This window comes from Anopheles aquasalis, chromosome 3, assembly GCF_943734665.1.
Source record: "Anopheles aquasalis chromosome 3, idAnoAquaMG_Q_19, whole genome shotgun sequence".
Lineage (NCBI taxonomy): Eukaryota > Metazoa > Arthropoda > Insecta > Diptera > Culicidae > Anopheles > Anopheles aquasalis.
Genome location: NC_064878.1, coordinates 33,917,432 through 33,936,316, shown reverse-complemented (window position 1 = coordinate 33,936,316; position 18,885 = coordinate 33,917,432). Strand labels below are relative to the sequence as shown.

At 40.2% G+C, this 18,885-nt stretch overlaps 5 protein-coding genes and 1 long non-coding RNA gene across 6 annotated transcripts in view; 5 read left to right on the top strand and 1 right to left on the bottom strand.

Moving 5' to 3' along the window:
• The window catches only part of LOC126575929 (uncharacterized), a 37,104-nt gene that overhangs the window by 1,047 nt on the left and 17,172 nt on the right, over positions 1-18,885 (top strand). The window contains exon 2 of the long non-coding RNA XR_007608283.1: positions 739-848. This is a non-coding gene — a long non-coding RNA (uncharacterized LOC126575929). The remainder of the gene's footprint in view (positions 1-738; positions 849-18,885) is intronic.
• Positions 1,381-2,089, top strand: LOC126575919 (DNA polymerase epsilon subunit 4). The gene is made up of 3 exons (XM_050236940.1): positions 1,381-1,494; positions 1,618-1,704; positions 1,763-2,089. The coding sequence occupies exons 1-3, from the start codon at positions 1,440-1,442 to the stop codon at positions 2,023-2,025; spliced, it is 405 nt and encodes a 134-aa protein (XP_050092897.1). The 5' UTR covers positions 1,381-1,439; the 3' UTR covers positions 2,026-2,089.
• LOC126575851 (zinc finger CCHC domain-containing protein 8 homolog) lies at positions 2,066-4,069 on the bottom strand. The gene is made up of 3 exons (XM_050236825.1): positions 3,979-4,069; positions 2,690-3,866; positions 2,066-2,630 (listed from the first exon to the last, which is right to left on the bottom strand). Exons 2-3 carry the CDS (start codon positions 3,863-3,865, stop codon positions 2,169-2,171), a joined length of 1,638 nt encoding a protein of 545 aa, XP_050092782.1. The 5' UTR covers position 3,866; positions 3,979-4,069; the 3' UTR covers positions 2,066-2,168.
• On the top strand, positions 6,933-7,669 carry LOC126575918 (uncharacterized). The gene is made up of 2 exons (XM_050236939.1): positions 6,933-7,150; positions 7,217-7,669. Exons 1-2 carry the CDS (start codon positions 7,107-7,109, stop codon positions 7,617-7,619), a joined length of 447 nt encoding a protein of 148 aa, XP_050092896.1. The 5' UTR covers positions 6,933-7,106; the 3' UTR covers positions 7,620-7,669.
• LOC126575828 (CTD small phosphatase-like protein 2) lies at positions 10,161-14,386 on the top strand. The gene is made up of 6 exons (XM_050236755.1): positions 10,161-10,292; positions 10,932-12,613; positions 12,680-13,071; positions 13,167-13,286; positions 13,975-14,077; positions 14,144-14,386. The coding sequence occupies exons 2-6, from the start codon at positions 10,937-10,939 to the stop codon at positions 14,207-14,209; spliced, it is 2,358 nt and encodes a 785-aa protein (XP_050092712.1). The 5' UTR covers positions 10,161-10,292; positions 10,932-10,936; the 3' UTR covers positions 14,210-14,386.
• Positions 15,874-18,508, top strand: LOC126575902 (glutamate receptor ionotropic, kainate glr-3-like). The gene is given in 1 exon segment (XM_050236920.1): positions 15,874-18,508. A coding segment is annotated over 1 exon segment (798 nt). The 5' UTR covers positions 15,874-17,510; the 3' UTR covers positions 18,309-18,508.

Genomic DNA, 18,885 nt, shown 5'->3' with positions numbered 1-18,885 from the left:
CAGGATGCTGCCGAAAAAAGACAACATGATTGATCATGATCAGATTTGATCAACAAAATATTTTTCAATTTCTTACCATTTTCCGTTGTCGCGCATGCCCACAAACAATGTCCATGGGTTTAGATGCTCCGTAGCACAAACGAATGATATAAATTCACAGCAAAACCAGCTTTTTTCTTCAAAATTTTCGGATGCACGAGCGCAGCACATCCTGCCTCTTCCGCGTCGTTTTCAACTGACGCCATGTTGGATCCAGGCCTTAGCAGAAATTTTCACCTTCCTCTTTCGATCGCCGTGCCCTTACACAAACACACGCGCACGGGGCCGTATCCGAACACGCAGCGCTCGTGAGCGATCGAGTGAATGGTGAGACAGCATCAAAACAATCCGTGGGAGTGAAAGAGATAGCATGTACTCGAAAGAAAAAAATCGACTGCTTGACAAAAAGTCTGTCATGGGGGCGGCAGATGTAAACTTTTTGGCATTACATTCTGAGTTTATACGAGAGTTTACGCTTCATGTATCGCCGGCTAGAGTGCAATTTAGGTGCTTACCCTGTTGACAGACTTTTTGTCAAGCAGTCGATTTTTTTCTTTCGAGTACATGCTATCTCTTTCACTCCTACGGTTTGTTTTGATGCTGTCTCACCATTCACTCGATCGCTCACGAGCGCTGCGTGTTCGGATACGGCCCCGTGCGCGTGTGTTTGTGTAAGGGCACGGCGAACGAAAGAGGAAGGTGAAAATTTCTGCTAAGGCCTGGATCCAACATGGCGTCAGTTGAAAACGACGCGCAAGAGGCAGGATGTGCTGCGATCGTGCATCCGAAAATTTTGAAGAAAAAAGCTAGTTTTGCTGTGAATTTCTATCATTCGTTTGTGTTACGGAGCATCTAAACCCGTGGACATTGTTTGTGGGCATGCGTGACAACGGAAAATGGTAAGAAATTGAAAAATAATCTGTTGATCAAATGTGATCATGATCAATCATGTTGTCTTTTTTCGGCAGCATCCTGGCATCAATCAGCGTCGGACAGGCAGCGAAGCAGAGGAGTGTTGTGCGAAGTGTTGTGTTTTGTGATGTGTTTTGCGAGGCAGAGTGTCCGATTCAAAGGTGAAAATAAAGTTGGAGAAAATGAAATTATGCTTTTGCGTGCTTCATATTGATCCGAAATATCTAAGGGGGCGAGGCTACTGGGCACAGGGGTACGGTAGGATGGCACACACACCATCGCAAAAATGCGTCGAAAATGGCACCAATACATGCGCAAAAGCCCTGTAAACAGCAGCAAGATTTCTACCCTGTTAGCGCCCTGTTAGTCTCTTAACAGGACAATTTGAATGGCGGTGAGCGATTTCTGTCACACGGGACTTTCATCTGAACGGTCTTTGATTTGATGGACGCATCGAATGACTCAAATTGATATTAAAAGGGAGCGAAATGGCGGAAGTTCAGTACTCGGATGATCTTTTTATGTCCCAAGATAGTAGTGATGGTATGTAAAAAGAAATAACCTTAAATGTGTCGGACTGCCTTTAGAAAATGAAAATGAAAAAAGCTATGCCGCACCTGCGTTGAATGTTGAGAAGCAATTGAGAGAGTAATGATTATCTTTCAGAAAGGTCAATTCAGAAAGAGGCCAACAACTGTGAAGAAACTGGCACTTCATGTGGAAACGAATACCAAAGCAGCCATGCAACAAATGGTATGTAAGTAAAATAAATCAGATATGAGTTGTAAATAAACCTTATCAATTATTTTAGTTTCACGAGAAGTACGACTGTCTCTATTACCTTTCGCCCGTATCAAACAACTCATGAAAGTGGACTGCGAAATAAGTGTAATCAGTGCTGAAGCTATTTTTGTTGTTACAAAAGCCACCGAGCACTTCGTTCAAACATTAGCGAAGGATGCATGCGGTTATACAATGGATTCAAAGAAGAAAAACATGTCCAAGGCTGATATCGAAAAGACGATTGCTAACACTTTCTCGCTAAAATTTATGGAAGGAATGATGGATTTGTGAAAATATATAAGATGAAATGCGCGGTAAACTACGTTAAAAAAATAAATTAATTTTATTTTGGTTATGATGGTATGATACTATTTTATTTTGGAGGGTTGAAATCATAATGAACAATCATTTTTACTTATATCGTTGAAAGAGCTTTACGACTCTTCGTCTGTTTCATGGTGATGATCAATGATTCTATGTCGAACTGTTGTCAACAAAGATTTCATTTGTTCATACTTTCCAGTGGAATGAGGTAAATTTTCAAAATGAATTACATCACTCACTCCTAATGAAAATGCTGCACCGTTAGGAAGTGTTTTAAAAGGAGTGAATGTTTTTAAGATGGGTGTCCCAAGCGTTATCTTTGATACTCCGGATCTAGCTGCTTCGTTGATGTCAGAAGTCTCTGCAACATCCAATGTAGGTAAAATGGTTGAAAAATCATCGCTCAGTAGCTTTTGATCAACACATGCTTCACTATCAGTTTGATCATTGCCTTCTGCTGATGATGCAAACAATCTTTCAACATGTAACTCGTTCATGAGATGCTTCTTGTACTGTTGGAGAGCATCCAGGGTCGGTGACACAGTTCGTTTAATAGGCATTTCTGTAGATGACTGTAATTAAAAAAAAATGCTTGAATATACTTAAATTTACTAACCAATTAAGTACTTACATCTAGACAAAATATTGGACATGATTCCTCAACAAGTACGACTCTATCGTTTACGTTAGTCGTATGTCTACTATCCGTGTCATCTGCTAATTGGCCGTCTTCCTGCTCTATAAGCACCTGTTTTTCGTTAGAATTGTTATCTCCATAAACAGAATCTATGTCATCTTGTGCTAGTTCCCGTAAAATATTGGAGTTAAGTTCTGTTGTTGAAAATTTCAATTTCTTCCTTCGATAACCCTGAATTAATGTTCCTTGAAGTTGTTGAACCATCTCTTTCCGACTCATTTCGTCGGAGTAAGGGGGCACTTTATGAAACTTTGAGTCATCTACCATGCCTGGTAAAGGAGGCTCGTTGAACCCAGGAAATGCAACTATTCTACGCACGTCAAATTTAATTCGACTATTATCCTGCTCCACTTCACTTTCATCAGAGTGGTGCACCACTTCACCATTCGAATCAAAAAGCTGCAATCCAGAATGCGTAATTTTGGCCTCTTCAAGCCATCCAGGAGGATAGCCTAATACTCTCATACGGTAGATGTGAAATGGCAAATCTCTGCTTCCAAGCCCCAGAGCTTCTCGTAAATGGTCACTTAACTGCCCGGGTACAATGTGTCCTAATTTTTGCTCCAAATCTGCATGGTAGCGATCAGTTTTCTTTTGAAATATTTCCTTTTGCTGGCGAATCCTCGTGTAGTTGCGAGGTTCCTTGCAATCTTTTAAACCATGATCTCCTTCGCAATTCCAACAACTTTGTCTTGCTCTTGGAATTCTTGAAACGCCCTTAGATGATATATCCGGTGTTTGTCCGTCAAAAACTTTGGTCAGCCCTTTCTTATAACTGGGTATCGGACCACCGTTTTGTTTGTTCTTCATAGGCGTTAAATCGATAACAAACAGTGAATCTTCGCTTTCTGGACCAGTTGACTGAGCGAAAAAATCAAGGGTATCATCATCGACTGCTTGCCGAACGAGTATCTTTTGCATCGGCAGATAAGAATTAAACACATCCATGAGCGCTGCAGTGCAAGGCTCCTTTAATGAAATTTGATCGAAAAATTTAAGCCTCATAAAATGAGATTCCGAATTCTTCTCATCTTTAGATTCGGGTGTATGTAGATCCACAATTTGTTTCGATGGGCTGCAAGAATCATCTTGACCTTTTGCAGACATCATTCTGCAATTATATTACGAAAATATGTAATGTAATGGAATTACCAGATTTGTAGCTTGAATATGTCATTATTAAGCAATAGATACCACATCATATATTAATATTAAACCCATACCTATATGCAGATATTCTGAACTATTGTATCAGCGCGCACAATCTCTTCATTCCGTTCGTAAGACGCTCTAAAGCCTGCGACACAAATGTTTTGACTAAACAGCAAAGTGCGTTTATTAAACAGGTGAAGTCATCTCCAATAAAATCCCTCGCGAAGATTAGAAAAATGAATGAACATTTTTGACAGATACTGAAGCCTCTGGAAGATTGTTTCGGTCAAAGTGTCTATAGGAAACAGGTGAAGTCATACGGCTCGTCCGTCCTTATATATGTTAAAAAAAAACAGGTGAAGTCATAGCCAAGATGTGTCAATTAACCAGGTGAAGTCATCCCGAACAAAACCGCTCGCGACGATTAGAAAAATGAATGAAAAAACTGACAGTTCGTGTCTATGTTTTGGTTGCGTTGGAGACGCTGTATTCGCTTTGAGAAGTAAGAAATCCGTAAAGAAAGTTAAAGTTTTTCCAGTTTTTCAGTGCTCTGATTGTTCTACATTGGTGGTTTTAAGATGCCTTATAGATTTTGCCTAGCTGTGTTTTGCAAACTCTTCCTTATCACTCTTCCTTTGGATGCGCCTTGCGATTGGCAGACGATCTGCCGAGCCAGCGTTCTTATATGATGAACAAAGCGCGCTGGAGCTGCCTTTATTCGGGCAGAAGAACCCACTCCTTCTCCTTGCTGCTCCGTGTTCGGAACAAGCGAAGAGGTTTCACCTTCGCCGGATCTCTGGTCGGACACGCGACAACACCCGCCTTTGGATGCACTGAGCATATAGCGCTGATGTGATTGTCCATCACACTCCGATCGTCTCCGTCCTTTTGTCCTTTAACCAATAGTCTAGCCCGACAGTGACCGGAAAACACATGTAATTGATGTAATAGCATAGTGTAATTGCAGGTGCACGAATGTAATTGCAGTTGACGTTTCGGTATAAACTTTTATGCGATTATGCCTGCCACACGAAGCGTAAACTTTTTGGCATTACATTCTGAGTTTATACGAGAGTTTACGCTTCGTGTATTCCTGCCTAAACGCTTTCTGTCGATTTGGTAAACATGTATTTGACAGCTCCTGAAGGAAATCGAAAATCCAATATGGCGGCGAGTGAAGTGCTATAGGCAGGAATACACGAAGCGTAAACTCTCGTATAAACTCAGAATGTAATGCCAAAAAGTTTAAGCCGGGGATACATGAAGCGTAAACTCTCGTATAAACTCAGAGTGTAAAGGTAGGAATACACGAAGCGTAAACTCTCGTATAAACTCAGAGTGTAATGCCAAAAAGATTATACTTATGTCAAAAAGATTATAGGCCCGCGGAGCGTAAATCCGAGCGTAAAAGCAAGCGTAAACACAGCACCAACATGAAGCGTAGCGTTATGATGAATTGAATGTTCTACAATCGCTAATATACAGTAAAAACATCTTTAAATATAAAAAAGATGTTCAGAAATCAACTTATCTCGTCGATTTATGTTTTTTGTGGCCAGAAACACATGTAATTGATGTAATAGCATAGTGTAATTGCAGGTGCACGAATGTAATTGCAGTTGACATTTCGGTATAAACTTTTATGCGATTATGCCTGCCACACGAAGCGTAAACTTTTTGGCATTACATTCTGAGTTTATACGAGAGTTTACGCTTCGTGTATTCCTGCCTTTACGCTTCGTGTGGCAGGCATAATCGCATAAAAGTTTATACCGAAACGTCAACTGCAATTACATTCGTGCACCTGCAATTACACTATGCTATTACATCAATAGCCGGCGATACATGAAGCGTAAACTCTCGTATAAACTCAGAATGTAATGCCAAAAAGTTTACGCTTCGTGTGGCAGGCATAATCGCATAAAAGTTTATACCGGAACGTCAAATGCAATTACATTCGGGCACCTGCAATTACACTATGCTATTACATCAATTACATGTGTTTCTGGCCACAAAAAACATAAATCGACGAGATAAGTTGATTTCTGAACATCTTTTTATATATTTTAAGATGTTTTTACTGTATATTAGCGATTGTAGAACATTTAATTCTTTATAACGCTACGCTTCATGTTGGTGCTGTGTTTACGCTTGCTTTTACGCTCGGATTTACGCTCCGCGGGCCTATAATCTTTTTGACATAAGTATAATCTTTTTGGCATTACACTGTCAGTTTATACGAGAGTTTACGCTTCGTGTATTCCTACCTTTAGCGATTGTAGAATATTCAATTCATCATAACTTCATGTTGGTGCTGTGTTTACGCTTGCTTTTACGCTCGGATTTACACTCCGCGGGCCTATAATCTTTTTGACATAAGTATAATCTTTTTGGCATTACACTCTGAGTTTATACGAAAGTTTACGCTTCATGTATCCCCGGCTTTTGGTGATACGAAGGATATCCGGAAATTTTCAATGATTTTGTCAGATATAGGTGCTTATTCTGTAACATGCGATTACGATGGCCTCAGGCGTTCGATGATTCATGCGAATTTCGAAACGTTTCGAAAACAAAAACAATTCGAAATGACAGTTTGAAGTAAAAAAACTGTGAATTAACTTGATTTTTCTGTATCAAAAACGACTTAACCTTTGTAATAATAGTATACGATTAGCAGAAAGAAATTATTGAAGCACAATCAGGACGCTATAACTGTTTTTCAGATGCTCGATGCTCGATGTAAACAGAACGCCAGCTGTCGACCACAAAAATGCACTCGACATGCAGGCGATCGTGAACACCAAATGAACACAAAATGAACCAAATGAATCGAACGCCTAGAGGCCATCGTAATCGCAAGTTACAGAATAAGCACCTGAATCATCGAACGCCTGAGGCCATCGTAATCGCAAGTTACAGAATAAGCACCTAAGCACCTAAAACAACAACGACAACGACAAAACCGCTTGTCAAAAACGCTTGGTATTCATAACACCTTTGCCAGGTGTGCTTCATGTGGTGGTGACCAGTCTGAACGTGCAACTGCCGCAACTGCCACAAGTGCCGCACGTAGCGCACGTACCGCAACCAGTGTGCCAGAGCCTTTAAGCTCGTGTGATGTCATGTGGATAAGGGAATTGCAGCAGCCGAAGAATCTATGTCGCTAGAGCAAAGGTAGAAGGTTATATTTTTTAAGATGTACTTAAGGAAGATAACAAACGTGATGAATAGTTTGCGGTTGTAAGTTTATTTGTCTCATCTCTTTATTTTTGGGCCTACGTAGTAATGCATTTCGTCTTTTTTTAGCAAACAAATATTTATTCCTTCTGCGAATCTGTGCGGCTTTTCTGTGAATCAGCAAAAGCGATCGAGCGAAGAATCCAGTCAAAAACCATTGAAATATTTTGGAAGCCAAGCCTCTCGCTGGACTGCACAGAATAGTAGAAGTGGACCGAAGCGAGATATTCCATGGTTCCAGCCGTACGTGGTTAATTTCAGCGTCTTATTTTTTCTTATTTATTTTTGCCTTCTTAGAGAGGAAAATGACATAGATCAGAGCCTTGGCCGATCTCTTTTTGAACATGTACCTGGATTGGAAGAAAAACAATTGATTCTAAGCTACCATTACAACAAAGAGAATGGTTTACCGACAGTGGATATAGAAATGCGAATGACTGAATTAGGATTGAAACCCGAAACTACTGGTTAAATGTACAACTAAAATAAAGGAGGCTAAACCGGTAGATCTGGTCCGTGTGATTCGTTTTGTATCTCTTTCCTTTCCTTTATTTTGTTCTCGTTCCCGAAAACATATGTAGAAATACAGGTACTTAGTTCAAAGTGTCTATAGGAAACAGGTGAAGTCATCCCGAACAAAATCGCTCGCGACGATTAGAAAAATGAATTAAAAAAACTGACAGTTCGTGGCTATGTTTTGGTTGCGTTGGAGACGCTGTATTCGCTTTGAGAAGTAAGAAATCCGTAAGGAAAGTTAAAGTTTTTCCAGTTTTTCAGTGCTCTGATTGTTCTACATTGGTGGTTTTAAGATGCCTTATAGATTTTGCCTAGCTGTGTTTTGCAAAATCTTCCTCATCACTCTTCCTTTGGATGCGCCTTGCGATTGGCAGACGATCTGCCGAGCCAGCGTTCTTATATGATGAACAAAGCGCGCTGGAGCTGCCTTTATTCGGGCAGAAGAACCCACTCCTTCTCCTTGCTGCTCCGTGTTCGGAACAAGCGAAGAGGTTTCACCTTCGCCGGATCTCTGGTCGGACACGCGACAACACCCTCCTTTGGATGCACTGAGCATATAGCTCTGATGTGATTGTCCATCACACTCCGATCGTCTCCGTCCTTTTGTCCTTTAACCAATAGTCTAAGCCGACAGTGACCGGCTATCGGTGGAAGCCGGATCCGGGCCTTTTCCACTCGTTTCAGAATCAGAGATAGCCGGCGTTTTCGGCCCCTGCTGACACGTAGTTAGCAACAGCGGGGCTGCTCGTTTGTTCTAAAATTAGAAACTATATCATTTAAACGAGCAAAAGTAGATAATATACCTGATAAAACCATTGCACTTTTTCGGATTCAAACGCACGCTGGTTTGGTGATGAACGTAAACAAGGCGTCGAATGTCAAAAAAACAAAAAAAAAGCAAAAAAGAAAAAAAGTGCTATGACTTCACCTGTTTCCTATAGACACTTTGGTATGGAGCTTGCTGCTGGCGTTCTTTCCCAGTTAGCAGTGAGAGGATTTTCGGCAACCCCCCAGTGTGCAGTGAGAAGGTTTTCTCACTATACAAAAGTTGTTTCTGAGACCGTTTCTACACTGCGCCAAAATTTTCGCTGCCAAAACGAAACTTATTGGATTCCCATAGGAATCTTGTATATTCCCATAGGAATTCTATGGGAATCCTAAAAGTTTCGTTTTGGCAGCGAAAATTTTGGCGCAGTGTAGAAACGGTCTGAGATGGGACTTTTTTGGTACTGGCATATAAGCGAGTCAATACAAATCGCCTTCCCCAGTCCCAACCGAGAAACAAAGGGCCAATGCACCGAAGAGCCAACTTTCGTGAAACCTGAACGCGAACCCGAACGCAGCCCCCTTCCTGTGCTATCGTGTGCCAGTAAGCCTCTCCCCTTTTCTTTCTATTCTCCCGCCGCCATAATGGCGAATTAAAATGCAAATGTGTGCGTTTCAGTAAGCCACACCACACATACGGTGGCATTTATTCTTTGTTTTCTGCACACTAACACTTTCACGACACTTTACTGCGTTTTCAGCCACCCGCTGCTTTCGTGATTCCGTGATGCGTGCGTGATCCGTCGTGGCTGGCTTCATCAAATGTCCAGTTAGCTTCGTCGTCATCACCCCGGGCTAATGTTGGATGCGCGTGCATCGATCGTTGACACGGTTTTTTCCTTCGATGCAGAATGCTCGGGCACATGTCGGAGAGAAAGAGAATGAAATCGGAGAGGAATCAAAACTGTTTGAGCAACATTACAATGCATCGCAAATGATCTATCTTACCTTTTATATACACTGATGATGCCACAAAGATGGTTATCAACTTCCACAAAACTACACACCAAACACTTGACCGCACTTGCACTGCACCCGCGAAAAGCGTGCGTCCCGGGACTTAGAAAATTTCCGACTGCCCTCGATCGGGACTTAGCCGAATTTTGCTCGAGGTTGCTCCCTGTCTTTTTTTCTATTCCTTTTCCTTTCGCGCTGCCGTCCGTCTTGAACACGCTCGCGTTCGCTTCGCCCTTCTGCCCTTGCCGCCCTTCCCTCTCCGCGTAATTGAAACCCACAAGCTCGCGTTCGTTTTCGTTCGCCCTTCTTCTCTTCCCATTCCGCCCTTCCTCCGCCGCAGCCGCGCTCCACAAGCTCGCGCACGAAACCTCCTCCCCCCGCGGTTTCTTCCGCTCTTTTCCCCGCTGCCTACGAGCGGTTTCATAGTGAGCGTCGCGCTCGCCTCTTCCTCGTCCCCGTCGCAGGCAGAGGGGGGTTCCTTCTCAGCCGCCGCAGCCTTCCTCCCGCTACGTCGCAGGCAGAGGGAAAGCCGAAAATCTTCTCACTTCTAACTGGGTGGCGTCATGAGATTTCTGTTATTTACTATAGTGAGAAGAACGGTTGACGTCGACATGCGACATAATGCGTGGATGGGCGCCTTAAGAAGAAGATTGCTAACTCCCGAACCCATGCAGATAAATTGATTGGGAAAAAAACTCTGAAAATCGGTGGAAAACCGCGGAAGCTGTCAAAGAGTAGCCATTTTAGAAAATAAAAACAGAATGAAAATTGGGCTAGCTGCTTGCGTTTCATCTGTTGGACGCGGTAGTAATGTGTTTTGTGCCGTTTTAAAAAATATGTTGATCAAGTAAGTTTTGGGTATAGTTTGTTCATTTTCAAGGCCTAATACGGTTTGTATGGATGAGTCCATAGTTTTCTTTGTGCTGTGAAGAATGTTTTATGATCGCCGTTAAATCAAAAGTAAATGAGAGCAATTCCTTGATTAGTGAGCATAAAAGCCTCCGTTATCAATTTGGTGTTTCTTATGCAAACGAACTCTCGTTGGCCCAAAATTGGCTCATTGGACAAGCTCCTGTATAGACTTATACAAATGGAAGTAACACACTGAAAATTACCTGCAAAGTGTCTCTATGACTTATATGATAGCATTAATTCTTCTTTTCCTAACTTCTTTCGCTTTTCTGCCTCGCAAAGTTGGTTCTATTCATTGCTTTAAGGCATTGCATTGCCTTTGCTTAATCAGCAAAGCCTTAGCGAAGCGTCAATCTTTTAATGATATGATTGAGATGAAGAATTACAATTACATAAAGGAAAGGACAGAACAATACCAACCAAAGTCTGCTCTAAAACCAATAACTAAACAATAACAAAATCACATACTTCGCCGTTCTGTTTATATGCTATCTACCTGCAACAACTGTAATAGCCTGTAGCGATACTCTATTTCCAATAGATAAACATTATTTTGAGTTCATTTTCATTTCAGGTGAAATGTGGCTTCGCAGTGAAAGGAGAGATCGTCGATTGCGCTCAAGCAAAGCTCGCCTTGCTGTTCAATTTAAACCATTCAATAAAGTGGTAAACTCAAAAGCGAAAAGAAGATCATCTGCGGAGCTCAAAACAGCTAATCGACTGTCGGCTGCTGGCTGTATCAATCGGTTACCCAAATGTCGTTTAAATAAGAAGTGTGTTAATCTTGAATCATCTGATACGTCAATCGTTTCGGTATGCGTTACCAATGTGCATGCTGATAGTATAATAGATGATGTACAATGCGAAAAAAGTATCTATGGAAATCCTCTTCTGGACAGTAAATCAATTACATTATCCCCGCTAAAGCATACAATATCAGAGGACTCCAAAGAAAACCAATTCTGGCAGAAAAATGAACTCATATTTGATTCAATAACCACTTTAAGTATGAAGAATATTGAAGATGTAGCAACCAATTCAAATTATTTGGAGGAGGTACCATGCAGCAGCTCAATATTAAATGCAGCCTTAACGAACCCACAAATTGCTGTTCCTCAATCAACTGACAAATGTAATATATACATCAAACATGGATCCGACGATGCAACCAGTGCTTCTTTCAATCAGAAAATCATAGAAAAGCACAGTATCACGGCACAAAATCACCCCAACTGTACTTTAAAGCATAGTGGATGCACTATGGACAGCTTCTTAGAGACAAACCAGTCGCAGCACTCATGTACACAGTTAAGCAATGCCAAGTGTATTACGGAATGCGATAGTACAACTTCTGAGCTGGAAAATGAAATTAGCCAAGAAATTGCCGCCTTCATTGCAGATAATATGGTGGATCAGGTATATTCACAAGAAGGGTCCTTAAAGCGAAATACATGTTTGTCTGAAAACCCGCTGGCAGAGGTAGATTCTACCACCGATGCAGTACATCCGTATAACTCCAAGTGCAGCGCTACTCAAGACGTTATCCATTCGTATCCACGTGAAACGCACGTATCGCTTCTTCTAAAGACATCTTCTGCTATATCGCACTCGTTGGCATCATTGTCGACTGCTGGGACTACAGCCTCTACTTCTCTTTGTACAACTCCAACAATTTCACCCCCGTTATCAAATTTTAACCCCGTATCATATAATAACGTACCTTACCTTTCTACTGGCTACGAAGGACAACAGCAACAGGCAATGTATAGTGATGAAAACAGCGTAGCGAACCGAGAATTGAATGTAAATTCAGACTTTATAGCAATGTTTGATGAGGAAAATTACAGAAATACTGCAGTATCTGGCCATTATAGTGATATTCCGTATAACGTTCTGCTTACACAAGCGTCTCTTTGTTGTGATGAGGTTGGTGGTTTAAATCATATGGACAACCATGAATATAATAAGAACGAAATGTTTTCATGTCTAAACTCAAATAATCACGATGAACCTAGAACGATTAGTGCGTTCCAGAGTTCGTCACTACGAACAACTTTGTGTGAAGGCACTTCCAGCACATTTCCCAACAATGCGTATTTATCTAAGATAGAGCATATGTGTCATTCCCATCAGCACGAGGCTGGACAGGAATCATTAATTTATAATTTAACCCGTAATCAATTTATTCCACCCGGGGTTGGAAGAAACGAAGGTGCGGGTGATATGCAGCACAATCGGAATGGAACAGAAGTTGAGGTATGAATGTGATTTTTTTGTTGTTGCGTAAATAGATTTTATCATTTGCATTCTACCATTTAACAGGAATTATCTGAAGAGCAACAGGAAGATACTGAATTTCGAGCTTTCGATCCATACTATTTCATTAAACACTTACCACCAATGACGAGCGAATTTCGTTTGAAGCGTCCTGCCTTACCACTCAAGACAAGATCTAGTCCAGAGTTTAGCCTTGCTTTGGACTTAGATGAAACATTAGTGCATTGTAGCTTAGTGGAACTTTCTGGTGCGAGTTTCAAATTCCCAGTAATATTTCAAGAGTGCGAATATACTGTATTTGTTCGCACCAGACCATTCTTTAGGGAATTTCTGGAAAAAGTATCACGGCTTTTTGAAGTTATTTTGTTCACTGCCTCGAAACGAGTTTATGCTGATAAACTTCTAAATCTTCTTGATCCAGAGCGTCGGCTTATTAAGTGAGTTACATATTTTTTTTATGGAAAAATTGGACAGATTAGGATGACTAAAGTTGGTGCAATTTAACTGTATAACATTCGTTCTGTTCGTCCAGATATCGACTATTTCGTGAACATTGTGTTCTAGTCAACGGCAATTACATCAAGGATTTGACGGTACTCGGGAGGGATCTGTCGAGGACAATAATTATAGACAATTCTCCTCAAGCATTCGGGTAAGCACGATGTTGTTATATTCGCACATTCGACCAGTTTTCGATTGGTTTTGATATAAACAGGGTGCGCCATCAGGATGTATCCTACTTAAAAGTTGAATAACTCTGCCAATTTTCAACCGATTTTAAAAATTAAACCAGTTTTATTTAGGTTATTGCCATTTACTGTGCCATACTCAAAATATGATATTGATCAAATGACCGCCTTCATTCGATATACAAAAAAGGGGCTCTTTTTTGGGCATTTTACATTATTTTGACAACATTTATGGAGTTATTTTGGCAATTTCAGCTCCAATACATGCTCTAAGTTGTTTCATAGTCTTCGTTTTGTTGGCATAAATCTTATTTTTCAAATAGAACCACAGATAAAAAGCTAGCTCCGTCATATGCGGCGAACGAGGATTCACCATCCATTGCTCGACCGCAGCTTTCACTATTGACCGATTTTTTTTAATGTAAAGTGTGACAATTTCAGTCCGCTCTTTTAACGTGAAGTGATGCATTACTAAAATGGCATAGGCCGAAGTTTCAGCAACTGTCCTATTTGTCAAAATCGGCTGAACAATGACAGAGTTGTTCAACTTTAAAGTAGGATACATCCTGATGGCGCACCCTGTACATCATACGATACATCTTGATAAAAAAGTCATACCTCTTCAATACAATAATCGCCTTCGTTTAATAGATATCAATTGGACAACGGAATTCCGATTGAAAGCTGGTTTGCAGATCAAAGCGACTCTGAGTTGATGAAAATTTTACCATTCTTAGAGCGATTAGCTCAAATGGTAAGTATATTTAACGAAAATGTATGAGTGAATTGGTTTTGATATTTGAATTTTCATTTATTTCAGCGTGAAGATGTTCGGCCTCATATTCGGGAAAAGTTCAGACTATTTTCATACTTACCACCCGATTAATATAATATGATCACCTAAATTCGTTTAGTTTTAGTCAGGCCGCTTCTGTTCAAAGACTATGACAGGTTCGATTTGTTATTGTTAATAACTTTATTGGTGTTTATTGCATGCATACCAGATAGTTCAAATAAACACCGAGCGTCGAAGAGCGTGGTGTGATTTACTCAGTGTACATAATCCACGTAGTTCATATTTGAAATGATGACAAAACTATGTAATTGTTTGTTTTTTTTTATTTTTTTAACATGTGTAATGACATGTAATTGTTTGTAATATATATTTATAATTGTCGCAGAATAGCAGTCACCATTTATCAAATGCCTGTAGTATAAACTGATAAAAAATTTAAGCCTATTGTAATACCAAATTTCGTTTTTACCATGGCCAAGACCGCACGATGGGCCATATATTGCACAAAGGAAACACCCTTATTGCTTTGATACTTACCTACTTATCCGGCCCTACAGTTTGTATATAAGTCCTATTCTCTTGGGCCTGCCCAAGTTGTCCCTTTACGGGGGCTGAAAATACGTCCAGTTGAGTTGACTTGTCGTCTGCCAATTTCATGACATGCCCAGCCTATCAAATCCAGCCGAGTTATATGGGCTGAGCAACATTGAAGAAATCACGCGTGTACCTCCGCGTCGTCGCGGCTTGACCATTGTCGGCGGCTTTGCTTTGATAACTAATTTAAATTGCTCGGTAATTGGGCTTTGAGAAAAACATGCATTATTATGGGAAGGGGAGATGTAATATACATATTTCGCAACTTTAACAGTTTTTGCAAAAATTCGATATATTCCACATATTACATCACGAAACAAGTTTTTCTGCTACGATTGTCAAGCAATGTTGTCGCTAGCTGTAAGAAGTATTTTAACAAGTATTTGCTTGATAACTTATTGTGAGAGTACGTGGATCAATGATGCAAGTATTACAGCAATACAGTATTTCAAAGCAAGAGATGTAAAATGGGTAACAATTTTTTGTTGCTGGTCATCCACTGAGCGATATATGTTTGCTCAGAAGCTCAACAGAGTAAGTGTCTCAACTCAATTTTTAAGCATGGAAAGAGAAAAGATTGATGAGATTGCAGTGGATAGCTTTTCTAAAGCAGGGTTGGTTGTGGATGCTTCTTGCAAATATTTATCAACAAGAATATGGCAAATGGTATGATTTAATAAACAATGGTGCTCTATATGGAAAATGGCTTAATGTATTATTTACATTGCAGGAAAACATGATTAATAAGTTACTGATGGCAAATTTGTTCTGGTTGGTGTTGGAGAATAGGTCGCCTGAGGCGTTTTTAAGACAACGACATAGTTTCTTCGGGTGTAGGATCCTGGACGATCTTAGGCTCTGTAGGAATACAAATCTTGAGCTGTTACCGTATACAAATGTTGTTATTGGATTTCGCGGAGCTGATAACGCATGGAAGTTACTTGAAGTGTTTAAAGTGCATTCTGAAGCTATGCTAATGGTAGAGGTAATTGATGCAAAATTTATTTCTTTGGCAAATACAGACGAAAATTTGCGAGTTGACTTAGAACGTGTAAGAAAGCAGAACATGATGCGACGGAACCTGCTAGGATTTCCATTGTCGTGTGGAAGTGCGGTAAGAGAAACACACTAAAAAGTTTGTTTGATTTGAAACCAATGAAAATTATCAAATCATTTTGAACAATCCAGAAAATTCAATACCAATGCTTTCTTCAAGTATCAGAATACGTTATTTACTGATGAATTACTCTTGGGTGTTTAATATATTAGGTTGGGTAATAAGTCTTTTCGTATTTTGAGTAAAACTTCAAAGGGATATATTTTTAGTTTTGAGCAACTTTATTCAACCAAATATTATCCATATTGTTTAACCACCTTTTGCCATTTTTCGGCTAAAGACATAATTCCTTTAGTGTAAAAACTCCGTGGTTTATCGTTAAAAAACTGTGACACGATGTTTTCACATGCTTCTCTTGAAGGTAGCGATACTCCACTAAGGGAGTTTTGCATAGAACCAAACAAGTGGTAATCCGATGGTGCAAGGTCTGGGCTATATGGAGGATGCATCAAAACTTCCCGGCCAAGACTCCCAGTTTTTTCCGAGTCATCAAAGATGTGTGTTGTCTAGCGTTGTCATGGTGGAAGACGATGGCATTTCTGTTGACCAATTCTGGCCGTTTTTCATCGATTGCTTGCTTCAATCTCATCAATTGGTCACAGTAAAGTCTAGAATTAATAGTTTGACCAGTCTGGAGTAGCTCATAATGATTGATTCCTCTCCAATCCCACCAAACGCACAGCATAACCTTCCGTGGCGTCTTCCTGGCTTTGGGACTGTTTGTGTAGCTTCTGCATTCTTGCACCATGATCGTTTTCGCACGTTATTGTCGTATTTGATCCACTTTTCATATCCTGTAACCATTCGCTTCAGAAACGGTTCGATTTCATTCCGTTTCAGCAAAGAATCGGAGATGTTAATTCGGTGAATTAAATTTTTCACAGACAATTCATGCGGTATCCAAAAATTGCGCTTTTTTTTGTAGCCACCCTTTTTTAAATGGTTCAAAACCGTTTTATAGTGAAGGTTTAGTTCCTTAGCGATGTAATGGCTGCTTATGTGACGATCCTGGTCTATCCTTACAATAATTTCATCGACTTCAGCAACGATAGGTCGACCAGAGCGAGGTGCATCTTTCACATCAAAATTTTCAGAACTGAAGCAAGCGAACCATCGTTATGCTACATGAACTGGTTCAGCATCGTCCCCCTAAACATCACAAATTTAATTGGAGCCTTGCGTGGCATTTTTCCCATTTTTGTAGAACATTTTCAAAATATAGCGAATTTCTTCACTATTTTCACTCATCTTTGAACAGCTATAACTTTTTGGCCACTGCTCCAAATTCTGTTTTGTTTTGATTAAAAGATACATCAAATGTCCCTTAAAACAACGTGGTATGATATGACATAATGTGATTTATAACGGTGGAGATAGACGACTCCAAAGCCATCTATTGCAAAAATACGAAAAGACTTATTACCCAACCTAATATAATTGGATTAAGACTATTGATAAAAGATGTGCAATGCGGCCCCTAAAAATTTAAGTGATCACTTTGTATGGCAGATCCAGAAAACTAAACGCTTATGAGCCCCTTACCTTTTATCAATAGCACAATAGCCTTGAATATTCTGTAAGAAAATTATTTAGTTCATTTGAGATCACATGATCAAATTGCAATCGTGAAACGTATCGTTTTAGGTAACTGCTCCAGAGTACTACAAAGGACCAACAGACATGTCAGATGCTATTCATGACTTATACATGCGAGCCAATTTTCCAATCATCAATGAACTTATGTACGATATGAATTTCACTCTAAACTTGATTCAAGTAGATTCTGGAGGATGGAAAATAAATGGATCCTTCAGTGGTCTATTTGGCAGGTTCCAGAATCGCTCCATTGAATTAGGGTGTACTGGAACGTTAATGCGCACTGAATGACTAGAGGTAGTAGATTTCACTACCGTCACAATTTTGATAAAAAGTAAAATTATTTTTCGGCAACCTCCTCTGTCAGTTGTGTCGAACATATTTGAACTGCCTTTCAGTAAGGAAGTTTGGCTATCATGTTTTGCATTAATGACTGTGTACTGGGTATCTATGATGGTGGTGTGCTTTTGGATGAATGTAGATTATTTTACGCCGCTGGAATCCTTATTGTACATTGTAGGAGCTATGTGCCAAAGAGGTTCCGATTTCATACCACATCATAATGGTATCAGACTGCTGATGTTTTCGATGCAGCTTACAGCTTTTTTCATTGTAACATCATACTCGGCCAGTATAGTTGCACTCCTCCAGAGTCCAAGTCGTGCGATCTCCAGTGTTGCAGACTTAGCTAGATCTCCATTATCCGCGGGAGTGATGGATACAATTTACGGGCGAGTATACTATACAGAAGCACAAGATCCGCATGTAAAAGAACTATATTTGAAGAAGATTAAACCTTATGGCGAAAAGTCTTTTATCGAGGCTGACGAAGGAATAGCACGTGTGAAAAATGATTTTTTTGCGTTCGAGGTATATAAATGAATAATTTATGTCGTTTTCCCCATGATAATATTCAATTATTCTTTCTTTAGGCAGAAGAAAATGCGGCCTATAAACTGGTGAAAGAAACATTTGAGCCGCACGATATATGCAAGTTACAAGAGCTTAGGGCCATTAAATTGCCGCCGTTCGGCATTCCTATAGTGAAAGGGAGTAAGTACCGTGAGATCTTTCGGCAGCGGTTGATGTGGCAGCGTGAGGTCGGCATAATTAAAAGATTCAACATAATTTGGATTCATCGTAAACCGCAATGCGAATTTTCAAGTGGCGGGTATACATCCGTAGGGTTGATAGAAATGCGTTATTTATTTTTGTTTCTTGCGATAGGTCTGTTCTGTTCCTTAGTTGTATTTGTAGCTGAACGCACGTGGTATACCCGGCAGCCAAATCCCATACAAAGTCTGGCATTTTTGTATGGGATCTGCCTGCCACCAACATTTTGGTAACCAAATCGGTAAAAGACTAAGGTGATTATTCTGTAACTTGCGATTACGATGGCCTCTAGGCGATGATTCATTTGGTTCATTTTGTGTTCATTTTTGTGTTCACGATCGCCTAC